The sequence below is a fragment of the Crocodylus siamensis genome, chromosome 6 (assembly GCF_052110815.1).
Source record: "Crocodylus siamensis isolate JL-2025a chromosome 6, ASM5211081v1, whole genome shotgun sequence".
In the NCBI taxonomy this organism is placed as follows: Eukaryota; Metazoa; Chordata; order Crocodylia; family Crocodylidae; genus Crocodylus; species Crocodylus siamensis.
The window spans coordinates 13081878-13106133 of record NC_143400.1 but is presented as its reverse complement, the minus strand read 5'-3'; the positions used below and the strand labels follow the sequence as shown (position 1 = coordinate 13106133).

At 53.3% G+C, this 24256-nt stretch overlaps 1 protein-coding gene across 3 annotated transcripts in view; it reads right to left on the bottom strand.

Annotated features, from left to right (window-relative positions):
* Positions 1 to 24256, bottom strand: part of BCAN (brevican) — a 34605-nt gene that overhangs the window by 6690 nt on the left and 3659 nt on the right. Inside the window, exons 2-8 of one of the 3 annotated variants that reach the window (XM_090054200.1) lie at positions 18037 to 18126; positions 16801 to 17193; positions 15803 to 15977; positions 15293 to 15420; positions 11034 to 11327; positions 5801 to 6232; positions 2704 to 3831 (exon numbers count right to left, since the gene is read on the bottom strand). In XM_090054200.1, the coding sequence (XP_089910326.1) occupies positions 2704 to 3831; positions 5801 to 6232; positions 11034 to 11327; positions 15293 to 15420; positions 15803 to 15977; positions 16801 to 17193; positions 18037 to 18118 (2632 nt within the window). In that variant the 5' untranslated portion in view covers positions 18119 to 18126. The remainder of the gene's footprint in view (positions 1 to 2703; positions 3832 to 5800; positions 6233 to 11033; positions 11328 to 15292; positions 15421 to 15802; positions 15978 to 16800; positions 17194 to 18036; positions 18127 to 24256) is intronic. The other 2 variants (XM_090054202.1, XM_090054201.1) reach the window with 2 other exon arrangements.

Below are 24256 nucleotides of genomic sequence, written 5' to 3'. Positions count from 1 at the left end.
CACTATGCTACGCTGACAAGCAGCTAGCTGCTGTGCTCAGATAAAAAAATTGGCAGGGTGGCCCAAGGGGATCGGTGAAGGCTAGAAACCTGCAAGATAACATGTATGTAACATAATGTAACGTGTACAAGTGCCCTGTGATTCTACTAATAGCATGATCTGGCCCCCAAAGAAACCCACTTCGAAGCTCCTGCAATTGCTGCTGGTGTTGGACATGGTCTTGAGTCCAGGTCGTGCCTTGCAGACACAGGAAAGCACAGCAGCCTACGTCCTCAGGCACCAGCCCCTGATACAGCTGGGATTAGCTCTCAGATCAAAGCTAGGCCCGTTCCCACTAGGGTTACCCATTTCTGAGATGCCAGAATAGGATGTGAGAGGGTCTTCATAGCTCTTTTGCTTCCTTGGAAGACCTGGTCTCTTTCAGGGACAGTCCCCAAATAAAATTGCCTCCTGTGGCTAGGCACTGAGGCCAGTGTGGTCCTGCTTGGGGTGAAGGGAAGCAATGGTTTGACCCCATCTGTGTTTATCAGTGGGACAGATCTTGTGCAATGTGAGCAAAGAGCCGCGGGGCCATCGGCAGCAAGAGGCGATGAGCACACGGGACTCGGCCAGAAAGACAGAGTCTCTGTTCCTGGTCTGGTGGGGAGATAACAGCATTCAGCATCATGGCTGGGACTTCTGCCTGACTGGGGCAAAGGGGCTTCTGGAAAGCACAAGAGACTGCTGGATGGCAGAGTCACACTGGAGCCAGCTCTCAGGGTGAGGACTGCAAAGGCATCTGGTCCCACTCCCCTCCGGGAAGCCACTGGAAGGAGCAGTTCCCCCTTCAGAGCTATCTGCTGCCACGCTGAGTGATGGAGATGTCCCTCAGAGATCTGGCTATGCTCCCAGCAGTGGAGAACAGGCCTTGAAGGGGCTCAACCTACCTCTAAACATCAGCTTTTGGCTGCCTTGGAGAACCCGGTGCCCTGTGCTGCATTTCCTAGGACTATAGCAAGGAACAGCGCAGAAAGTGGTGAGAAATGCAGCCCTGGCTCTGCACAAAGAGCCTGGGAATGGGGTGAACATGGAGTTCAGGAAGGAGCAAAGTGGGGCTATGGCTCTGCTATGCCCCCATTCACAAAAAAGTGACAGCATAGAGATGCACTCCCTCCTGGCCCTTGCCCCTTCCTTTGACTGGAGAGACCACCGCACCCCGAACTGCCGCTGAAGGACGCAGCAGCCGATCAGCCCAGAGGGGTGTGCAAAGATGAACTGGGTTAGACCAGGGCTGGGGAGGGAAAGCAAAGCCTGTTTGGTGGCAATGACCAGCTGCAGAAAGCAGTGTCTGTCTGTCACATCACAGGGGAGATGGGGGCCCACCCGCAGCAGGGAGAAGGGGACTTGCAATGCCCTGCACCACTGGCATTGCTCTGTGCATGTGCCCTGAGATATGATACTGTGCCCAGACAGCTATTAAAAACTTTGGGAATAGGGGCTGTGTTGTCAACACCAACAATTTCTACTACCAGAGCATGACAGATAGGTGCCCTTAGAATAAGAGGCTCAGAATGGGGTTGGACTCCTTGGGGTCTACAGAGGTCCCTTCCGACCCTAAAAATCTATGAAATCTAGCCAAGGGATTTCCAAATGGGGTCCTGCAGTAACCTGGGGTGCCTTGAGGTCTTTTCAAGGGCACCTGCGACTCCATGCAGTGCTAGCACTCTTCAGGGCACATAGACACAAGAATTTCACATGTTAAAAACCAATTCTGAGCTCTTTGCAATAGAAAATTTGATTTTAGATCACCATTAAATGATCTAACTGGGCAATCAGAGGCGAGCAAACTGGCCAATCTTAAATGGAGAATCAAAGAGAGTGAGGGTTGTGATTTTTCATACGGTACAACACATTCTGAACGAATTGCCCAATTGCATCATTTAATGGTGATCTAAAAAAATCAATCCATGCAGCTTCCCCTGAAGCAGGCGAATGGTTATCAAAGGTAGATATTAATCTAAATTTAATCTAAATCTAAAATTAGATATTTAATTCATCTGGGTTGCTGGATGTCTGGAGTTGTACTCTTAAAATGTCATATGAAAGAAGAAGGATAGAAGACTTTCTCTATTTTGTTTCCCTGGAGTTAAAAAACACAAGTGACAATGGAGCTGGCTTCTCCCCAGATGTGCTATGGGTCTAATAATGGTTAAGAACCACTGATGCAGCCCACGGCTCTTGGAGTAAAGTAAGGTGGATTAGTTCGTCAGTGGGAGACACAGGAAATTGCAAATGACATACGCGCGCGTGCACACACACACACACACACACAAAGAGGCAACAGACCAATAAAGACAAGGGAAGCAGAGATCTAACCAAGGCAGCTTTGTTCTAGAAAGCTTTTAATTCTCTTTATTAGTATCCTGGTTAGTCGTAGTCGGTAGCTAGAGATTTAGCTTTTCTTTTCCCCTCCCCATTAAAAACACTTCATAGAAGTAGGAAAGATTTAAAGTGCATGCAGGCTTCGACCCAATTTGTTTGACAAATATGTGCTTCTCTGGACACAAACCTTCCCTGAAGAGGAGAGAGAGAAAGAAAGGAAGAAAGACAGAGACAGACGGACAGAGGAAAGCACAGCACGAAGAAAAGGCGTTTGGTTTTAGTGCCAGAGGCCAGGGGAAAGGGCTGCCCAGAGGACCAAGGCAGCGCAGCTGTACGGGTTACCTGAGATGTTCACCCCCACGCCCAGGCTGGCACGCTCGGTGGGGAGGATGGGCAAGGGATGGGCTGTGGTCAAAGGGGCATCGGTGAAGGGCATCCCCTCCAGCATGGAGCCGGACGCTGCTTCAGGCACCAGGCCGTGCTCGGGGCTGGCGGGGGGTCCGTCCCCCTCGGTTTCTCCACCTGGGGTAGCAGAAGGAGATGCTGCAGATGGAGGCCGCACTGCCACAGTCTCCCGGGCCACTGCCTGCGTGTCGCTCTCCCCCGACAGCTCCTTACTGGGTGGCCCCTGGTCAGCCCCCAAGTGTCCAGCGGGGACCGTGGTCACCTTGGGCTCAGCAGTACCTGGCTGGGACCCGGGCGATGGAGCCCCCACAGTGCCCTGCTGCTCCTCGCCCGGCTCCTGCAGGCTGGGGGACACGGACTGCAAGGTGGCCGGGCTCACCGTGGTGCCCATGGAGGCATCTCCAGAGAGCTCGGTCTCTTCAGGAGCGCCCGGGGGGCCGCCCAGGCTGGGGAAGTGCGTGCTGGTCAGCCCCGAGACCAAGCCTTGTTGGGGGGTGGCATGGGTCCAGGCAGGCTCCTCCTGCCCTGGTTCACTGGCCTTCCACAGCAGCGTGGAAGCAGCGACGGTCGAGTTTGCCAGCCCCAGCAAGTCCTGGCCACTCCCAGCACTGGTGTTTGGAGCCAGGCGCTCCGAGACATCCCACTTTTCCCCCACGGCCCCCTCTGAGGCAGGGGCTGGGCGATCCTCTGGAAGAGAGTCCCCTTCTCCGTGCTTGGAGCCAGGGAAGAAGTCCGCCTCGCCGCTCACTTCTGGCACATGGGTGATATCCAAGGAACTGCCTTCTGCTGCAGCCTCCTCTCCATGCTCCTGGGAGGTCGCCGGAGATGCCAGGGCAGGGCCAGGTAACCCGCTGCGTTGGCTCGCATCCATCAGGGATGGGGAGACAGCAGCTGGGCTGAGCGTGGGTGCAGCCGTGACCGAGCCGGCCGTGGGGGCCTCGGTGGGGCGGACGGGGTTCTGCAGGCCACCGTCCAGCGCCAGAGTCCCTTCATCTTTGGAGGCACGGGCTGTCTCCCCTTCCGACAAGGAGCCCGGGTGCCCCTGGTCTGCGCCGTGCTCCTCCCCTGCACGATCCAAATGACAGAGACAGTGAGCACAGGGCTGGATGAGCGCGGCTTAGAAGAGTATGTCCCCACCCAGGCCGAGGGGAAACACAGACGCTTCCAAGCTGGTCGCTGCTGCAATCAAGTCAAACCGTGTTCGAGCCAGGCTGACCCACCCCCTGGCTCCAGGCGGGCTCAGCCCTGACCAAACCCTCCCAGACACGCACACGTACCTCTGGTCCCCAGTCAGAAATCTGGGGACAAACTCTTGGGGCATTTGTAATGCGAAAGGATCACTGGGCCACCCCAAAAAAACTGTTCTCTCCTTCAACACAACATCCCAAGGCTGCACTGTTCCTGCCCAAGCATGCACCCCTGAAGACAGCACTGCCTGAAGGGCCTTGTTAAAAGCTACCTTCCCCCTAGCTCAGCAGGTGACCCCCATCCACAGAGCAGCTGAGCATCAGCCAAGATGAAATGCAGTTGTCCTTATACCCCCATGGGCAGCTGTTACCCTCCCCCTCCACCTGTACAATACGGATAAGTGATGTGCCCAAGGTCACACGGCATCTGTGGGAGGGGACACACTAGAACCCAAGCCTCTTGCAGGGCAAGCTGGTGCTTTCACCATGCCAACATCCTTCCTCTGTCTTGCCACCCTGAGTTCCTAAATCTCTTCTCCATCAAGGCTTTTTGCAGAAGGTGAAGGGGCTCGGGAGGGGCTGCAGATCTACAGACACAAGACCAGCATCAAAGCCCCCCCACAAAGAACTTGAGTTACTCTTGTGCCCAGCTCCCTGTGCCAACCAGAGCTGCCCTGAGGCTGCTCTAACTCGCACGCCAGCTGCCTGGGATGCTGCGGTCTTGGGAAGCAGAGAATGGACCCATGTTCCAAGAACATCCCAGTCCACCCACTATGAAGTGGTGCAGTGCTCTTATGCCAAATCCCACCAGCTGGGCACTCCTCTGTGCAGAGATGCATTTTCAGACGTCCCTTTTCACCCATATGCTGCCAGACAAGTGTCTTGACATCTCTATGCTTTGCAAGCCTGAAAAGTCTCAGCCCCCACATCACCCCCAAACCAATGGCATGACTACTCCTTAGTGACATCTCTGCAGGGCACCCTTTTCCCAGGGATGGCAGCACTCCCAGACCCAACCAGAGCCTGTCTGATCTGAGGAAGCATGAAAAAAAATGACCCTTCCCTTCCCAAACCCTCCCAAATGGCACCCAGCCTTTCTCCAGCCAGCGCAGAGTTGAGCTGTGATCCAGGGCTTGGATTACGGCTCACTCAACCCACAGCAGCATTTTCAAAAGGATGCAAGTGACTGATGAACTTCAGGCTAAAGTGATTTAGGAGCATGAGGCCTGAGTTACAGTCCTAAATCATTCCAGGTATGCTATGCTGCACCCCGGGTAAGTGAGCCTTGGGTGGTCACGGCTAGATGGCTGCTGGTACCTGAGCAAGCTCAGTTCAAGCTAACTGGGGTGTGTCTACATACCAAATCCAAGTCACTTAAGAGCCCAAGTTCCAGTGCATTTAGAAGAGACCAAAGTAAGTGCCTGAGTCACTTTGGCAAATGGGAGAAGGGACCTGCTTTGCAAAGCAGTTGTGTGCCCATTTCCACTGAAACCAAATCAGGCTTTTTGGTGAATCCCATCTGTGGGCACCTCAATAAACGTTGCAATTCTCATCAGATCCTACATCCTCAGGGCAGATTTTCCAATGGGGATCAGAGATGTCTAAACACATGACCCCTTTGGTGACTGCTACCCCCTCTGACTATGATCTCCATTTGTCTGTTCCACCTTGCAAAATTCAGCTCTGGAAGGTCAGTGATGGCTCCTACGGGAGAGGCTGGGATTTTCTAAACCTCTTTGGTTTCTTCAATACACCGCACCTGGGCATACGCCTTCCAAGCTCTACTGCCATGACCCCACAACTCAGGCACCACCTCCTGATCACGCTAACAAGGATGCTCTACCTACCAGTCCTGGGTCTCTCTTGACTGGCCTCTGTGCAATTTCCACCTCTCCCCTTTTCCCCTGGCCAGGCAGAGCTCCCTGGCAGGGCACCACAGCTTATTGGGCCCCCCAGCTCTGCCCTGGAGGTGAAGGGGGTCTCAGGGGAAGGTGTGGCTGGTGGCAGATGGAGTCCTAGATCTGAGGACACGGAGTTATCTAGTGGGGCATGCCGGGGCACGGGCACGCTCGCCTCTTCGGGGGCACTGCTTGGCTTTTCCCGCTCAGCGTCCTGAAAAAAGGGGACGGAGTATATGGCCCCTCTTGACTCATTGTCCACTTCTGCTTGGGGCAGCTGCAGCTCCTCCATCCTCTCTGTCACTGTGACAATGTCCTGGAGGCCCCTGGGCTCACTGGCTTGGTGATTTTCGGGAACCTCAGTGAAAGAGCTGGGCTCTTCTGTGGGCAGAAAGAAAGTGGGATATTACTGCCTCGTCCTGGCTCCTCAGCAGCAGGACCCCTTACCAATGATGCTCCCAGAGCAGGGCTGCCCAGGAGGGGTACAAAAGACTGTAGTCAGCCCTGGTGCCCCCAGGGATCAAACCAGCCCAACTGCCTATCCCCCGGCTCTGAGGCCAGGTACACGCAAAAGTTCCCTTGATGCCACTTGGGCGCTGTGAATGGGCTTGGAAATGGTATCCTAAAGGAGAATCAGGCCTTGAGATTTCATCAAAGAGCATGGCTAGGACCAATAGTCCATATCGCTTCCAACCAGCAAGGATTTGGGTGTGTGATATCTTTTATTGAATGAACTACATAGTTGGAAGGGATATAGACAAGTTTTCAGTTACCAAATACTGAGAAAGGGTGTATCTGGCACCCAAAAGCTTGTCTCTGTCCTTCCCAGCTATGTAGTTGGTGCAATAAAAGATATCACCCGTAGAGATCCTTGCCTCTTGCATTTTTTCAGGACCATTGCAACGACAGCAACACCCCCACTAGATGACCAGTAATTGGCTAATGTCTCCCATAGGGGCAAGTCCCAGGGCATCCCGGGGGAAACAGCTTGAGACAAGAGCAGCTTGGGGCATTTACAGCAAAAACTCTTTTTCCAGGACCATTTCCCAAGCCAGGTTTGAGGCTCAAGGAGTTGCACACCACCTGTGGCATCAGGGAGCCCTCAGGCTCTCCTGAGCCCTCACCAGGATTTCTGCGCACTCGTGGCTGCAGGCAGGTGCCAAAATTGTGCCCGTCGGTGATCTGGGCCACTGGAGCAGACTGACTCGCTCCAGTGAGGGACACGGACCATCGATTCCAATGGATTAGGGCCAGTTGACCCTGGAAATGTCTCCAGCTTGCTGTCTCCCACAGTGCAAAATGTGTCTGCCCCCAACAGGGCTCTGGCTGGGATATAAATTTGGAGGGGAATTGTGAATTAGCACCAGCCTGCGACTTCTCTTTCATTCAGGACCACTGTCTTCTCTCTCTCTCTCTCTCTCTCTCTCACACACACACACACACACACACACACACACACACACACACGGGGGAGGGGGGTTCTAGTGCAGTTCAGACTGGATCAGGAGAAAACCCACTGAGTGCGGTAAGCTCCATCCTAGAATCACAGGAAAGTCAAGGCTGGCAGGGATGTCTAGTCCAAGCCCATGCTCCAGGCAGCATCAGCCCTTTCTAAACCATCCCAGACCAGCATTTTCTTTCTTCCTGGCTCTAATACCCCAGGTCAAGGCGTGGGAAATTCTCTTGTTCCTGAGAGGGACCTCACTGCAGTGCTTGGCCCCAGTTGCAAAAGATGCTGCAAAATCTAGACCAGGCTGGTCCCCTGTCCCCCCGCCCCGAGGACAGCTCCACACTCCAGCTATGGCACATGCGGTCAGTGAGAAGAGAGTCCTGCCATCCGTGTTAAGTGACACAGCAAAGGACCATGGGGGCATGCAGTGGGAACAGCACTGACAGCAGTTAGTGAGTGACAGCTGAGGGGGAAGCACAGCTTAGTGGTTAAATCCAATTCCATTGCAGGCTTGTTCCCATGCTCCAGCTCCCATTCAGCCTCTGGAGGTCCCTTTCAGCCTGCTTCTCTATGAATCTATGCAGCCGCTTAGAGAAAGAACTTGTATCTGTACTACAGCAGGCCGAGGGGAATGACCCAGACACAAGCACGTGTAGCAGATCACTCAAACACGGGGTAAAACTCCCCCTGGAGAGACGGAGCAACTTCACTACATGGGGGAAAATAACTACTTGAGGACATATGTGCATTTACTGTGCAGTAACCCAAATTACTGTGCAGTACATGCGCACGTCTCTACATGCACACCCATACTGCACAGTAAATATGGTGACTTATGCCAACTTGAGCATAAATTTGATACCTGCATCATGCCAGTACGTGCAGATGCCTTACTGAGCAGTAACACTGTGGGTGTAGACTGACTTGGGACTAATGTTAATACAGCGTTAATGCACTTTAATGCCTCCACATGTAGATGCCAGCCTATTTCCCATTTACTGTGCAGTAAATTTAAGCCAGAGTAAATTCATGTGTAGACGCACCTAGAATGTACTGTAGGTCTCGCTGGAACTTTGATCATTATATGCTGCAAACACAAGAACTGGTCAGAGTAGGCCTGATCAGCAAAACAGAGTGATGCATGAACTCCTTATGTCTGCAAAACTTGGCTTGTGGTTCAGATGGCCTCCCCTGCCAGGAGATGGGAGCGGGGGATGGCTGTACAAGGTGTAGGATAGTCCAGGACCAGGATGAGAAGGTGAGAATGGGAACATCCAAATCAGAATGTAAAACAAGCCAGTGGTAAAGGATGGATTGAGATATTCAAGATATAGATGGAGTGCAATATGCAATTGGGTTTAATCATTGTACGAAAGGAGACTTGGAAATCCAGGGAATTTTGTAGTGGCCTTGGGAAGCCTGTGTGGTGTTGTGCCAACTATCTGGTCACATATACAAATGCCTTAACTCATGGACTGATGCACTTACTAGGTCAGGACATGGCAGGGCTGGGCTTGTAGACAATAAACCTTTGCCACTGAACTGAGCCTGTGGTCAGGCTTTAATCAGATTGATGCTGGAATCTGCTGACCACAACTTCAAACACCCCAGCTCCTGAGACTTCAACACCAACATATCAATAACACCCAATGACACACACAGTGTCCCTTGCTCAGTTTTATCCCAGGGTAACCCAAGGCAAGGCAGGTCCCCTTCCCCTCAACTGCAGACAGCCAGCTTGGGGGAACGGGGTTGTGCGTCCAGTCTTTGCCATGGATTAAACGCCAGATAAAATGACTCCACTGCACTTGGGTTACATCCTAGGTGCTGCCAAAGTGATAAAAATAATGCAGCTTCCCTGGGTAAAAGCTGGCCCCAAATACAGCTTGTAAAACTGGGAGCATCTTCACCCAGAGCACCACTCTACCGTGCCTCCAGCACCATTACTGAAACCAGTGGAAAGCATTCGAGCATCTCAGGCAGGAGAAATGAGCTCAGGTGCTTCTTCCCTGCTATTTTGTTTTAGAAGCAGGCTGGGATATAAGGCAGGGGGTGGCCAAAAAAATCTATGGGAAGACAGGAGAACAAGGCTGGTAGGGTTACAGCTAACACACCTTGGTTTGGTAACCTGCATGTCTTCCCTTTAGCTTCTTGGTCTGGTTGCCTAAACAAGCATCTCTTTGCTGGCATCATGGACCTTTTCATAACCCTTGCAGCCTCTTGCCAAGAACCTCAGAGCGCTTGAGCAATATGAATACACCAAGCCCTGTCCTTGATGGGACAGTATGGCCTCATCTGCTTTAACCATAGAGAAACTGAGGCCCAGAGGAGAGCAACTGAACCTCAGTTACTGGGTAAAGGAACCAGGAATAAAGCCCGGAAGCCTCCATAGCTCAGCTTCTGTTTTAACCTTGGAGGCACCTTCTGACCATCTCCCCACACGTCCAGTGGCCTAGGCAGATGGACCTTTATCAACCCACATATATCAGCTTTTATTGCCACATATAGATCTTTAAGTATAGTATACTGGTAAGAACCCTATTATTCTGTGTGAGTACTGGGAAGATAGAAAGAAGATAGGATCTATCCATCTTTCCATCTAGCAGACAAAACCCTGATAAACTGAATGTATCAATCAATCATGACTGCTACACAGAAATGATCTTATATAGTACCACCATATATAAATATATTTGTCTATGTCCCCATGAATCAATATATCAATCACTGCTGTTGCTACTCACAGATCTTTCTCCCTCCCCAGCCAAGAGCCCTGTTAACCTGAATACAATTGCCAGGCACAGATCTTTCTTTCTCTTTTTTTTTTTTTTGCCTATGGATATAGACAGAGACCTTCATTCTTAAAAATAAATTCTCAAGAACTAAATATAGCAGCCCCAGAAGCCCCTTGGAAGTGCACAATTTGGTCGGGATCCAAGAGCTGGGAATAGCGGCTCCAAGTAATTATTGAACCTGTCGCAGAACAGAAGTGCCCCATTTAGTCAAGCGAGACAGAAGAGTGGGATGGTGGGTAAGGGGAGACCCAGGCCAAGGGGCTGCGGCCAGGAGGGAGAGGGGGTGTTGGGGCTTTAAAGGAGACAGAGGCATGCAGGGTCCTGTCTGGAGGGAGTCAGGCTAATATCAGAGCCACAGATGCCTGGAAGAGCAATGTGGATTTCTCCTGATGGAGCTAAATTCGCCTCCCTTCCTTCATCAAAGAGGCACAAACCAAAGCTATCTATCACCGCTGCAACACCACCCCTGGGATCCAGACACAGCCTATCCCAAATGACTAGCTATCACACTGCACCCAATCCTGACAGCCACCGAACTCATGCACCAGGCCTTCCCTGACACTGCCCGAGCCCCAAGAAGTCACAGGGGTCCTACCATGCAGCAGCACCCAACTACCAGCTGTCTTAGGTACTTAGTGCCTCCAGGAAGAAACCAGACCTGCTACATCCTGCCATCTCAATGCTTCCAGCAAAGTGCGTAGGAGCATCGCGAGCCCTCGTCCAGAGACATCAGTCATTAGGCAACAGACACAGACCATCTCTCTCTCGACCCTGCCGGACAGCCCTACTACGCTGGGTGAAATTCTCCCCTGGGCAGCGGAGCAGCACCAAGCCCGGGGTCCACCGATGCTCCGGCAGGGCCTGGGGGTGGATGCCACCCCTCCCCGTGCACAGCCGCGGCCCAAGCTGTAGCGGCTGCCGGCGACGGCTGCTTTACCTCTAAAGCAGAACACATCGTATCTGCTCTGGGCATCGGGGAATCCCGTCTGATTCCGGAAGAGGAAGATGGTTTTGACTCCCGGCACACTCCCTCCGCACCGCTCCCGCGGGGTGACGATGGGGTAGCGGACGCTGCCGTCAGCCAGCCAGCCAGGGCTGCAGTGGTCTAGCCCCCGGGTCCAGGCCGCATACAGCTGACCCGTGGTTGCTATCTCTGCTCCCAGCGCCTGACAGTGAGCCTTGGCCTCTTGCCACGTGAATTTGTCTGGGGCCGTCTCCAAAAAGATTTCTCCTGCGAACACAGAGGAAGGAGGGAGGCATCAGAGCCGGGAGGGTCCCTGTGAGGGACGGGGCCTGACAGCCCCTCTCCCTCCTACCTCTTCTCCCACCCGTGGGCTACGCGACACACCCCAGCATCAGCAGCCCTGATCTCCCAGGCCTTTGTCAGAGGCTGTCACTGCAATGGGGAAGTCAGTGTTTAGACCTGAACTCGGCCCCCCAACAAGCCTGTCTGCTGCTGTCATGCAGACCCCTCACTTCCTCTAAGCCAGACAGGTACTGAGCTGGCCCTTGGGGATTCACTTGTTTCATACCAATAACACTAGTGTTAGTGCAATCGCACGTTACAAGCAAGCTGGTAGACCCTGCCACCTCCATGGCTCTCATGGAGGAAGGGTATGTGACTTGCCCAAGGTCACACAGGACATCAGTGGCAGGGAAGGGAATTTAGCCCCCAGTCTAAGTTTTAGGCAGATTGTTTTTACCACCAAGCCATCCTTCCTGACTGCCAACGAGAAGAGAAACTCTTGGCATCCAGGGCTCACCGAGGTGACTTTAGCCCTATGGAGACCGTGCCTGGGACTAACAAAGCAGCAGGGCACCAAACTCATGTAAAATGAAGACGGTTTAAGCACTCCACAGTCTGCTGAGAAAGGAAGGGAGCTGCCAGGACAACAGGACAAGACCATCACATGCAGATATAAAGGACGATGCAACGCTCAGTGCACAAGCCGGGTGACATGGAGACAAGCCTTCCCTCGCCCAGGGAGAGAGGGGAAGGACAGGGCAGCCGGACCCTCCATCTCAATGCAAACCCGCAATAAAATGCTGCATTGGATCCAGTCTGGGAATCCAGCTACAGGAGGGGATCTACTCTGCAGGGAAGAGGCTTTCCAAGCACAAGGCACTGGGCGAGGGCTGGGAGCGCCCAAATCCTTCCCAAGCTGCCATCTTTCTCACTACTGGGAGAATCACGAATGTTTTTCCTCCACAGACCTCAGCTACACCTTGGCCGGGTCTGGATTCAGAGGCACAGAAAGGGGAGGTGACCGTGCCCAAGGTCTCCCCACAGTCCTGGCTTTGCTGCCAGGCCAGACCCAGGTGTTCTGAGCCGGACGTAGCCCATCTCCACCTTTTAGAAAAGGAGAATTAGGTTCCCAGATCACTTTGGAATACGTTTCTTGAAATCACCCTCGAAAATGGGGCTTCATTTAGGTCCTCAAAAGTAAATTTAGAGCAGTGGGGGCCAGGCTTTTTGGCAGGCATGCAGTGCTCTGCTTTCTGCTCCCTACCCAATCTCCCACCTTGATCTGCAGCATGCCATGCACACAGGCTATCTGTGCCCCTTGTAGCATGGGTGCCCCAGGTTGGCCACCCCTGATTGAGAGCCGCCAGGAGTGAGGGGTCTTTGAGGACCAAGGCTGTAGGAGCCTAAATCTCTTAGGAGACCAACTGGACTTAAAGCATATAGACCCCTTTGAGAAGGCAGCCCAGAACGTGTTGGAGCTCATGGGCTATGCTGGCACTCGAGGGCTCGTCCAGACCCTTGCAGCACAGCTGTGGGGCTGTGGCAGTGGGGACAGACCACGATTGTTTTGGAAAAGCCAGTGCTTTCCCTTTCATTTCTCCATGTCTTCTCTTTTTCCTGCTGTCTGGCGAGTTTCTGTTCCAAAGGGCCCTGCCGGGCTGGGCAGACGGCGCAGGGGAAAGAATCCAAGCCTTTGATGTCTCCTCCAGCTGACCTGAACCCCCCTTTGTGCCCGATAAGTTCACATCCTGCCGTGACCGGGTGCCAACACCACTACGAGAACATTGTGACCCCAGCCAAGGCCCGCTCAGCCCTCCCAGAGCCACGCTGGAGCTCACCAGGCATCAGGGGGAAAAACCCCAATGCCTCGTGTCCACCCGGATTCAGGGCAAAGCAATTCAGCCCTCAGCAGAGCTGCCCACACCAGGCCAAGCAGGCCTTTTTGTCCTCCAAAATCATAAGACATCAGAGATTCAAGGACTTGGTGCCATCAGCTCTACAGGGTGGCAAATCACACATAACAGCTGTAATGCCGTCTGTAGCACAAACCCTTTAGCATCACTCGATGTGTGGATGAGAAGCAGGTGTCACTGAAGCCTCTGTTAGTTAAAAGCCCAGATCATCTCAGAGGCAGAAAAACACAGGCACACAGGGCTTTACAGGAGCTAAATTCATCCCGGGGGTAACTCAGTGGTAATCCGTGGTAGCACCAAGGAATGCCTGGTGCCACCATCTCACTCCTAATATTGATACCGGGATAGGGGCTTGAAAAAGGAGGTTCAGACGCATTTTCTCCTGCCCTTCAGATGACAGCGGTCTGCAGCAGCCAGGATCACTCAAGTCAGGTGATGTATAAAATGATATACACAGGCAGGAGGTGTCACAGTTCATCCCATGAACTTCATGCATGTGAAAACACATGGATGTCAGGACCCAGCAGAGCAGTGCATGCAGCAGTGATCTCAGGCATGACTTGTGTTGGGTCTCCAGGAAACATGCCAATCCCTTATGTGTGCTAACCACTAGGTAAGTGGCTGACCTGTAACAATCCACCAGACTGGTCTCCTCTGAGGCTGGACACGTGGTGACCCACCAGCTCAGCATCATACATATAATCCATCAGCTCAGAGCCACCCATAAAACGACCCCAGGCAGGACATGCAATGATGCCCTTGGACACATGTGACAACCCACCGAGTCCAAATGGACTTACAATGACACATCAGCATGAAACATGCAACAACACGACAGACCATGCAACCATCCAGCAAGAAAGTCCATGCTATAATACATAAAGAAATGCTCTCCCACTAAGGCCAGAGAGCCAGGATTTAGCACTTTTCATATGCATAACTTATGATAACCATCAATAATCATGATTTGTCTCACCCTTTGCACCATACATTAGTAATTCAAGCCATTTTCTGTTCTTCAGACACCCACCCACCAGATCCTAGACATGCACAGACTCCAAGCTATGAAGCGAGATGCATGGGCCGATCTCAGACCCTGGGAACAGAGCTGGGTGATATCACTGAATGGGCTGAAAAGTCCAATATGAACCAAAACCTTCATAAATTCTGGTAGAAGACAGTGAAAAATTGTGCCCAAGGGGGAAAAAAACACCCAGAAGGGATGATTCCAGCAGCATGACCCTCAAATGCAAGAAGACCTATAATATTGGGTTGGACCTTTCGGGCTGGTCCAGAATGAACCTCATGGGCTTTCTCTGTTTCACTGTAAAAGGTTTCTGTCCTGGTTTCATTCAACCCATGTGTTCCCTTTACTGCTTTTTTGGTTGGGCTAGCAAACAGACAACTTTATTTTGTCACCCATTTTCCCCCTGGGATGTTGCCACCGACGTGCACAATGTTTTCATGCAGTAAGATGAAATACTCAAGGCCAAGATTCTCTCTCTGAGTTTGTGATAGATGTACAAAACGGGAGGATTTTGCAAGCCACCAGAGAGACAGGGCAAAGTCCCCTGGATACACTGAATATTCATGGCTGTGGGCAGGTGTTTAGGTCTAGTGCTGTTTGCTCATGAACTCCAGGCATCCCTCAGAGCTCAAGAGAAATAACCAAAAAGGGGATACGTGCCTCTTTTGCCCCACATTTGAACATCCAAATATCTAGAGCATTCTGCTGCAGTCACTGGGACAGTTCCCAGCATCTCAGAGGATTGGGGCCATACTCCAGAACCAAGGATGTGTGGCTAAAATTGCAACCAGAACTGGGGGGAAAGGAAGGGGCCTTAAAGCAATTGCAGTCTGCAGGGCATCAGCCCAGCTCTGCCTGAAAGGAAACTTCATATATGGGCAGCTCATTCCATAATTACCCCATAGGGGATCCTCGAGACAGGCTGGGTGGGGGGGCTACACAGGTAGCTAGGGGGACCACAGGGCCAGCGCAGCCAATTAAGATACCATGCGCTTCAGGCTCGTAATTACCGTGGAGCTCTTCGGCGTAACAATACACATCATACGTGTCTTCGGGGTCCACCACCCCGTAGTTGCGGACCCCAGGGAAGCCATTCATGTCTCCATAACAGGCCTCCCGCGGGGTGTGGATGGGGTACCTGGGCGGAGGAAGCACAGGGATGGGTTTGCCGCTGGCTTTTTTGAAGGAGGAAAAGAACGGGGCAAGGTGGGAATATTTTAATCTAGCCCAGAATTTCTAGCCAGCCCCATCCAAATGGTTCATTGTGTCCCCCCCGTTCACCATCAGATACCTGCAGCAGCCCTGTGAGATCCTGCAACCTGCAAGCAGAGCTGTCTATGCTCAGGCCCTAGGCCTCGTATCAGGACCTTGCACGATAGCCAGCCCTTTAGTCCCAGGCAGCATCACTGCACACGTTCCCTCTATTCACTGCATGTCTTGCATTCCTGAATCCCACCGCAGGCCATGCCATGGGTTAGCCCCCGTGGGAGATTTGTGGTCCCTGGCAGCCGGCTGCCCACCTGACGGTCTGGTCCGCGATCCAGCCGGCGTCACACTGCTCATAGCCACCCAGGTAGGCGGCATAGAGCTGCTCGGGCGTGGCAATGCGGGCCCCGACCCTGGCACAGGCCTCCTGGGCTTCAGCAAAGGTGTAGGCGTAGCGCTGGGAGCCCTCGCGGTAGTGGAAGACAACCCCTGGGAGACAGAGGGGGGGATATGGCAGGATGGGTGCAGACTGGAGCATGGGAGGGAGCCATTTGCTTTGGGCGGCAGGGATATGAAGAGATAACATTCAGCAGCGCCATCACCTTACAGTCGTCACTGCATCTGTACTGCCACCACCTCGGCTATCACATGATATACTTTGAAGCAGGAGATCCTGGATTCAGTCCCCACTGAGGAAGACCCACCCAAGGAGAGCCTAAGCAAAGACTAGCAACCTCATCAATATGAGGTTGGCTATAGGTACCTCATCAATATGAGATATAGCTATAGAGCTATAGATGATATATCTCTCTGTCTATAGCTCTATATAGATATATATTATATTATATAGATAGAGCAATTATCTGATGCTTCTGTACAAAGTGGTTGTGGATCTGGAAATGCCCTGCCCTTTCCCTTGCTGGGATGATGTAGTTGGGGCTGGTCCTGCTTTGAGCAGGGGCACGGACTAGATAATGACTTCCTGAGGTCCCTTCCCACCCTTATTGACTATGATTCTCTTTCCATCTAGAGACAAAACCCCCTCTCCAAAGGTTTGAAGCCGAAATCCAGCAAAGGGAACACTCCTGCTGAGCTGTAACAAGCTGCTTTTAGGTTTCTGGGTCTCCTGGAAATGAGGGGATGCTCTCGTTTGGAGCTCATAACTGCTGCTTTGAATTCCCCACTTCCCGAGCCACCAGAGGATGAAGATATCCCTTTCTCACCCCGTCCTTATTAGATTTTTCTGAGCAGCCGCCAGCTCTACATCCCCTGCCATGCCCCACATGACACCCCCAAAGGCCGGCGCCGTTACCTTTGACCTTCACCTCCAGCAGGTCATGCCCATCATCGATGCCGTGCTGCACGTCGCAGCGGTAGATCCCCGAGTCGCTGGGCCGCAGCTCCCGGAGCAGCAGAGAGGCGTTGGTGCGCTGGTGCTGGAAGGTGGGCAGGGAGGCGCGGAAGCGATAGTCCTCGCTCACCTTCACCCTGTTGCCTCGGGCGACCAAGATCTCCAGCTCTCTCCCGTCGGAGATGAAGGTCCATTTGACGCGGGGGGCCCCCAGCACCGCCCGGCGCCCTGCCGTGCTGGAGGTGGGCAAGGGGCGCAGGTACGTGATGCTGCAGGGGATCAGGATGTTGCCAGCTAGCACAGCCTGCACGGACGGGTGTTGGCTGATGGAGACCTTGAGAGCCTTGAGGTCATCTGCAAGGGAGATGGATACAACACTGATCTGCCATATCAGGCTGGGATGTGGGGTCACCGTGCTGCACATGCATGCATGCACCCTCTATTTTCATTGCATTGGAAGGCAGTTTTCACTCTTCCTTCTCCCTCACTCTGCACCCCCGTCCCCTGGGTGCAGTATGCAGCCAACACCCTAAGGTGTTTGCAAGGCCCTCTCTTCATCTGGATTTCTGCAGCCCCTCCACTCCCCTGGACCTGGGTCAATTTAAAGGCTACAAGCAGAGCTCCCAGCCCCAATCACACAGGCATCAGCTGGATGGAGAGGCCTGACTGAAACAGCCTCCTTCCATGCTCCGGTCCAGCCTTTGCCACAAGCCTCTGCCTAATTCACTGCCCAGAACAGCCCGTGCTCATGCACTGGGCAGCTTTTCAGCCTCCGGCTTTGAACTTACTGTCCAGTGTGTGGCCTGGAGCCTGATTGACCGGTCTGAGGACAGAAGTAGCAACTTTCCACCCCCCCAACCCAGTGCTGTTTTATGGCTCATGCCCCCACAGATCCCAGTGCTGCGCCAACAGCAATGGGTTTTGCTTCTCCCTGTTCCCTATGTCAGAGTAGGTTGATCCTGTACCAAGGCAGGCGGACTTGTGAAAAGAAACAATATTGGCTCAAGTAATTAAAAGGCAGATTCCAGCCAGAGGCAGACACGCAGCATGGGGAGGTTTCAGCCCAAGGGCTTAAAGTTGGAGAAAGCTGCAAGTCCCTGAAAACAGAGGCTACAATGGAAACTATCAGTCAACCTTAGTAACAGGTAGTGCCACCAGCCACATGCACAATGGCAAGTGGGGTTGGGTGTGTGTTACCTGTGCTGTCTCCAGAGACAAATGCATGAGGGAAGGCCAGGGGGACAAACACACAGAGCAGCAGCAGGAAGGCATCGGCCATAGTGTCACCTGGAAATGCAGGAGAGGGGGAGAAAAAAACAACACAAGGCAAGTCAAAGGGAGTTTATATTAGTCCCCCTGCCCCAGCTCCCCCCCTCAACAGAGCACATAGAGTGCCTGAGAAGATCTGTATGAACCCATTACAGGTGCCTGGTGTACAGCAGGGTGTAAAGAGGAGAAAGAGAAAACTGGAGAAGGAAGGGGTGGATGAATGGATGGATGTGGCAGACATAATGGAAAGAGCAACCGGCATAGGAGAGGAAATGAGAGAAAGACCTGTGGATAGATGGGTAGGTACAGAGATTGATACACACTCTGATTAGATAGATGGGTGGGTAGGTGGATATAGATGAGTGTGTATGGATGGATGGGGTAAATAACTGCATGGATGAGTTACCAAGATAGATAGACAGATAGATAGATAGAGCCAAGCAAGCAAGCTGTGGAGGCAATGAGGCAGTTACAGAAAAAGAAATTACTGCGCATAGATGGACTAACAGAGGCCAGAGAAGAAGTGAAAGAGCAATGGCTAGAAAGAGGCGAAGAGAAAGATAACGGGAGAGATGAATGAAAGGATAGAGAGAAAGAGACAGTGCTGGAGGAAAGGACCAAGGTACAGCGGGATGGGGAGGGGAAGACACAGACAGCTCTGTAGACCCCATTTGCACTCCCCCCCTCAGAAAACAGATATCATGGCTGGAAACACAGAGGTGGGTGACCCTGGCCCAAGAAGGCCCCTGCCCCATGTACAACCCCCAGCCCTCTTCCTCCTCTCTTTGCTCTTCCAGATGCATCTCCGTGGAGGGCTTAGCAGGGCTCGCAAAGAGCCTCGATGTTTGTTGCACAGGGCAATAGCTGCCAGCGAGCAATTGAAACCTCCTCTTGCAAATCACCTGCTGTCGGGAGAAATGTCACCGCAGAAGAAATACGGGGCTGGCCAGGCGCTTTCCGCTCCCCTGCGTGATGGCTCTACAGAGCCCAGGCTGTTCCACTTCACTGCCCAGACACCAGGGCTCCAATCTCTCCTTACCGCCTCTTGCGTCTGTGAATATGTCTGAGCATTGTGGGCATCACAACTGCCCCCGAAGATGCCCGTGGAAGCGCTTTACCAATGACACACACAACCTCATTATAGCAAACCCTACATGAGACCAGGGGAAAAGGTCTCACAGTCACTCAGTATTTCTTCCCCTGGACCCTGCCACAGTCTGGGAAGGGGCAGTCTGCCAATACCCCTTTGTATCTTCCCTGTCCCCCGCACAGCCAAGGGCCCCATGGAGGTGCCGTGCCTTAGAGCGGAAGGAAAGAGCTTGCAGGGGTGATTCAGGGGGTCCTTGGCTATTGGCCCTGTGTTCCTAAATCATGCCCTACACCAAACCGTACACACTTAGGCATAGCTGTGGTAGCAAAGTAAGCCCCGAGTGCCTGCTACAAAGACTGAGCAAAGAAATTTGGTGCTAGCAGGCAAAGGTTTGGGCTAAGGGACTTGCCCAGCATCCCATGGGAATGCGGTGGCAGAGGCACATTCCCTCTCCAGTTCTCCAGGGCCACATGACCGCCCTCACCCCCACTATGTCTTCCTACCAAGTCCAGCCTCATTCGCCACTAAACTTTCCAAGCCGTAAAATGAAGTGACACCACCATCTTCCAGGTGACAGTTTCCCTTGCTCCTCCATTGGAATTTGTCTCCAGAGCCCTTGTCATCTGGTGCCAGAGAGGAGGTGGAGGCTCAGGGTCACACACACAAAAAAAAAAATAGCTAACACCCTTCTTAGACACTGACAGAGTCAGGAGCCCTCAAAGGGGCTGAGACTGAAAGTCATGGGGGCTTATAGCACAGCTCCAGAAGCAGATGCACAAGAGGGGATTAGGTGCCTAACTCCCATTGGCATAATTGTGAAGCGGGTAAGAATTTGGCCCCTGGCCCATAAACACCTTTTGAGTTGCTGTTTTCCCGGTGTCTCATCCCAGACTGACTCTGGAGATGCCCCCGTGAAACCAGACCCTGAATTTGCCATGCTGAGACTCTCCTGAACCTTTTGCATGTCAGAGGATGGGCAGGGAAGCAGGACATGGTGCCTAATAGATGGCCCAGAAAGACATCCATGCTGCAGATAACCCACCAGCTCAGCAACGCAGCACGGAAACTATGAGGGAAACCCCTAATATCTCCAGGGCTGGGTGAGGAGTTATTTTTGGAAATGCTGTGGTTAAAAACCCCAGGATGGGTTTTAACAGCCTGTGTTTAGCTGGAGCCGGGGTACACCAGACGGTGGGTTAGGGCTGCCGGGCCTCGGGCAGTGAGGACAGGAGACTACATGTGCGTACGCACACACGTGTGCATGTAAGTGTGTTGCCAGAGCCATAGGTTCATCCTAGAGGCTGCCGAAGAGTTTCACAGCTGTGTCTGGAGCCACGAGGGGATGGAGCCAGGGAAATTCACTTTGCGATTCCGCTCAGGCCGGCGGTTCCCGGCTCGCAGGCTGTGAATGCCGTGGTCCCACCAAAGAGCCCATTATGTCCCCGGCTTTTCTCAAGGCTGCTTGGCACAAAGCAGCTTCCCCTCCCCCCTGCCTGCTTCCAAAAGCTCTGTCTGAAAGGGTTTCCCAGGCACTTAACGCTGGCTTTGCCGGGCTGAGCCCCTCTGGGCCACCTGGCGCTGCAAGGCCCTTGGCAGCGAGAGGAGAGAAAGAGGCTGCAATGGTCCCTGCCCTGCCAGTCTCCCCAGGCAGCCTTGGGCATGTCACTTCATGAGCCTCTGCCTCTCCGGTGACTCCCAGATGCCTCCTGCCAGCCTGGCTCTTCCTCCACCCTCATTCAGCTGAGGTTGACCGGCAGGGTGTGGACCCAACGCACTCGCTGGATCTTACTCTGAAGTTTTCCTCAATCCCAAAGCCCTTTGGGGTTGTGATATCCTGAAGCTGGAAGCAGGCTCCAGGGTTGAAGCCTTAGCACGGATGCAGGACGTACGCGTTCCTACGTCAGGCCAGCCAGGCATCCTTCCAGCCCACATGTTCGTGGATGGAGCAGTCTTCCACAAACCTCTTCAGATCCATCCCTACATTGTCCTGAGTGTCCACAAGTAAATCCCATGCTGCAGCCCACGGCAGCTCCCTACTGTTCCCTGAATGCCTATGACGAATCATCCTGATCCCATGAGGGCTGTGAGCTGCCCATCCAAGCCATCTCCACCAAGATGGCTCTTTCCCAGACATCGGGAGTTAGCAGCAGGCCTCCCCTGCCAGCTTTCCAGCCCCCTGTGGACGTTGCGGACGGCCAGGCAGCCTTTGTCGCTCTCTCTGGATCATTGCAATTCAAAATCACTTCTCTGGAGGGAATCAGAACAAAGCCTTCCAGCCCCAGCCCGCGGCTGGGACTCAGCACCCAGCTGGATGAGCGCAGCCGCTCGAGGCAGACTCCTCGGGAAGCCTGTGAAAGCAGACAGCTTTTGTTGCCCAACTCCTTTTTCTGTTCCCAAGGTGCCACGGTGGCTTGAGTGATGGCTCTCCAGACGGCAAGCGCCAGAGGAAGGAGAGAAGAAAAGGAGCCATAAAAAAACCCACCGTTTCCCAAAAGGGTGTTTTTTCACCTCCTAACTCCTACCTGCGCTATCCCCTCTCCGGGGCATTGAGGGCTCTCGTGCCTCCAGACCCGTCAGCAGCAACTGTGACATGCCAAGAGGCATCATTCACTGCATTTTTAATGGTGCATCTCAAGATAATTCAAATCACCTCAAATCACCAGCTTCTGGAGCCCAGTGAGGATCTAGATGTTGTCTCAACATTTCTAGCCCTTTTTGTCATGGAAACTGTGGAAATGGATCCCCCTGGCTCCATCCTCAAAGCAAAGAGTCCCAAATGCAGGGTCTTATTTTGGGGGGGGGTTCTTTAACCCTCCCATCACAGTGGGCAGCCGGGTGCTCTGCCCCTTGCAGTATCAGGGGCTGACAAAATGCAAAGACCCTGAAGACCCTACAAATCAGCAGAGCTGGAAACTAGACCACCACCAATGCACCTTCCTGCAATGGGATGGATGTGGCCGAGGTAATGAAAAAAGCAACAGGAACAGGAAAGGAAAAGAGAGAGAGAAAAAAAACTGGATAGGAGGGGTAGGTACAGAAACTGATACACAGTCAGACAGACACAGTCAGATGGATAGACGGGGGAGGAGCCATCCCAAATGGGTCACCAAAATTCAGTGGGGAGCAGGGGCCAGATGAGCATGCTGGGTCTCCCAGCTTCAGCTCCATGCCCGTCGCTCCCATCTTGGAGATGGGATAACATCAGCCTGTAGATTGAGCAGGGGCCTGTGCCCCCCCAGGGAGCGATGCCCGAAGCCACAACCATGCTGGGCCCCAATGGCAATGCCCCACTGGCAGGAAGCTGGGGTCATCCCAGCCCCCTCCAGTCTGCTTGTCAGAGAAGAACCTGCTCCAAGCCTCCTTCCAAGCCTCCCCGGCCACGTGAGGCTTTAGTCATCCGGGATCACAAGGTGCCCTGTCGGCCCCGCAGGAAACGAAGGGAAGGAGACAGAGCAGTGGCTTTCCAGGGCTGCTCAGCTGCAGAATGAGTCAGCAGCCGCGCATCCACGGGCCTGGCGCCACGCCAGCGGGCAACGGAAGCAAGGGAGAGAGAAGGAGCCTTTGATGAGCCTGCAGAGACCGGCAGGCACGTGTCTGTCAGTGCACACCTGCACACACACACATGCACTGGGCTTGGGCTCTGCCGGCACACCTGCTCCCCGCACACAGCTTCATACGTGTGTGCAGCTCCCCCCACCCGCCTGTTTGGATGCCACGTGGCTGCACACACCTGCAGGCCCCTGCATGCATGGTCAGGAGTAAGGTCATGTGTGCACACATGCACCAACGTGTGCATACATGTGGGTCCAAAGCACACTTATGTATACATGCATGTGCTTTGGGCACACGTGCAGGCACAAACTCCTCGCATGCACATGCTAGAAGCTAGCTCCTGCAAGCATGCGCATGTCCAAGTCCCTCTACCTGCATAGAGCTGCATCTATGCACACTCCTATACCCACAGACTTGTCCACCAGTGCATAGATGCATGTACACACATGCCCCACAAAATACTTGCATGTATCCACCCTGCCTCCCTTCCCCACAACACCCCTTTAGCATGTGCTATCAATGGAAACCTCCCTCATCCCACATCTAATCCACATGGACCATCCAGTGATGAGCTTTATCCAAAGGCTTTTGACCTCTTCCAGGCCGTTCAACAAAGCATGGCCAAAATCAACACCCTTTAGCTGGAAGGATTGATTGCAAAGACAAGGCCTTTCCCAATGGGATATCAGGCCATTTTTCCACCTGCTTTACCCAGGAGTTGATGGGAGCACCCTAGATATAAGCACAGGAATCCTATACCAGCTGGGAAGCATGCACAATGCCGGCTGAGCAATGGGTGAATACCAGGTCCGTTGCAGGGAGGATTCCCAGATTCCCTTCCTGCAGCTCAGCCCCTGATCATTAAGCAAAGCAGCGGGAATGGGGTGCAGGGGCACACAGCCCTATCTTTAAGGGGAAGGGAGCTGGAGGGGGACAGTGCCCAGGAGCTGCCTTGGCAATGAAAATAACTTGGTAGAGTGGAAAAGGGAAGGGGGTGGGCATTGCTGCGAGTCAGAGCAACTTAGGGCTGGGGGAGTAGAAAGGGGCTCTCTGGGACAAGGCGGCTGAAGGCGGCGTGGAGGGGACCTAAGTGGCAGCCCCAGCCTGCCCTGATTCTTCCTTCCTCCGCAACAGAGCATAGATCTTCCATCCCTTGTAATTGCATTCATTAGCCAGCCCCTCTGGGTGGGATGAATCTGCTCTGGCTGGGGTCTGGGAGAGTGGGAAAGCGGGAGTGTAGCTCCCAGCGCTGGTATTTCAGGCTGGAAGCTCAGAAGATGGGGAAGGGGGTGAACTGGATGAACCACCACAGGAGACAAGTTGGGGAAGGGATAAGATGCTGCATCTGCTCAGCACAGGGGGAGTTTGCATTCAGATATTCACCTCGGGAGTCTGTGGGGGAAGGTAGTAAACAGAGCTCAGGAGAGACCAGCCATCGAGGCTGGTGCTAAGTGCTGTACAGGCAACCCAGCCAGAGCCAGCCCCTGCTCCCAAAGGGGCCAGAGT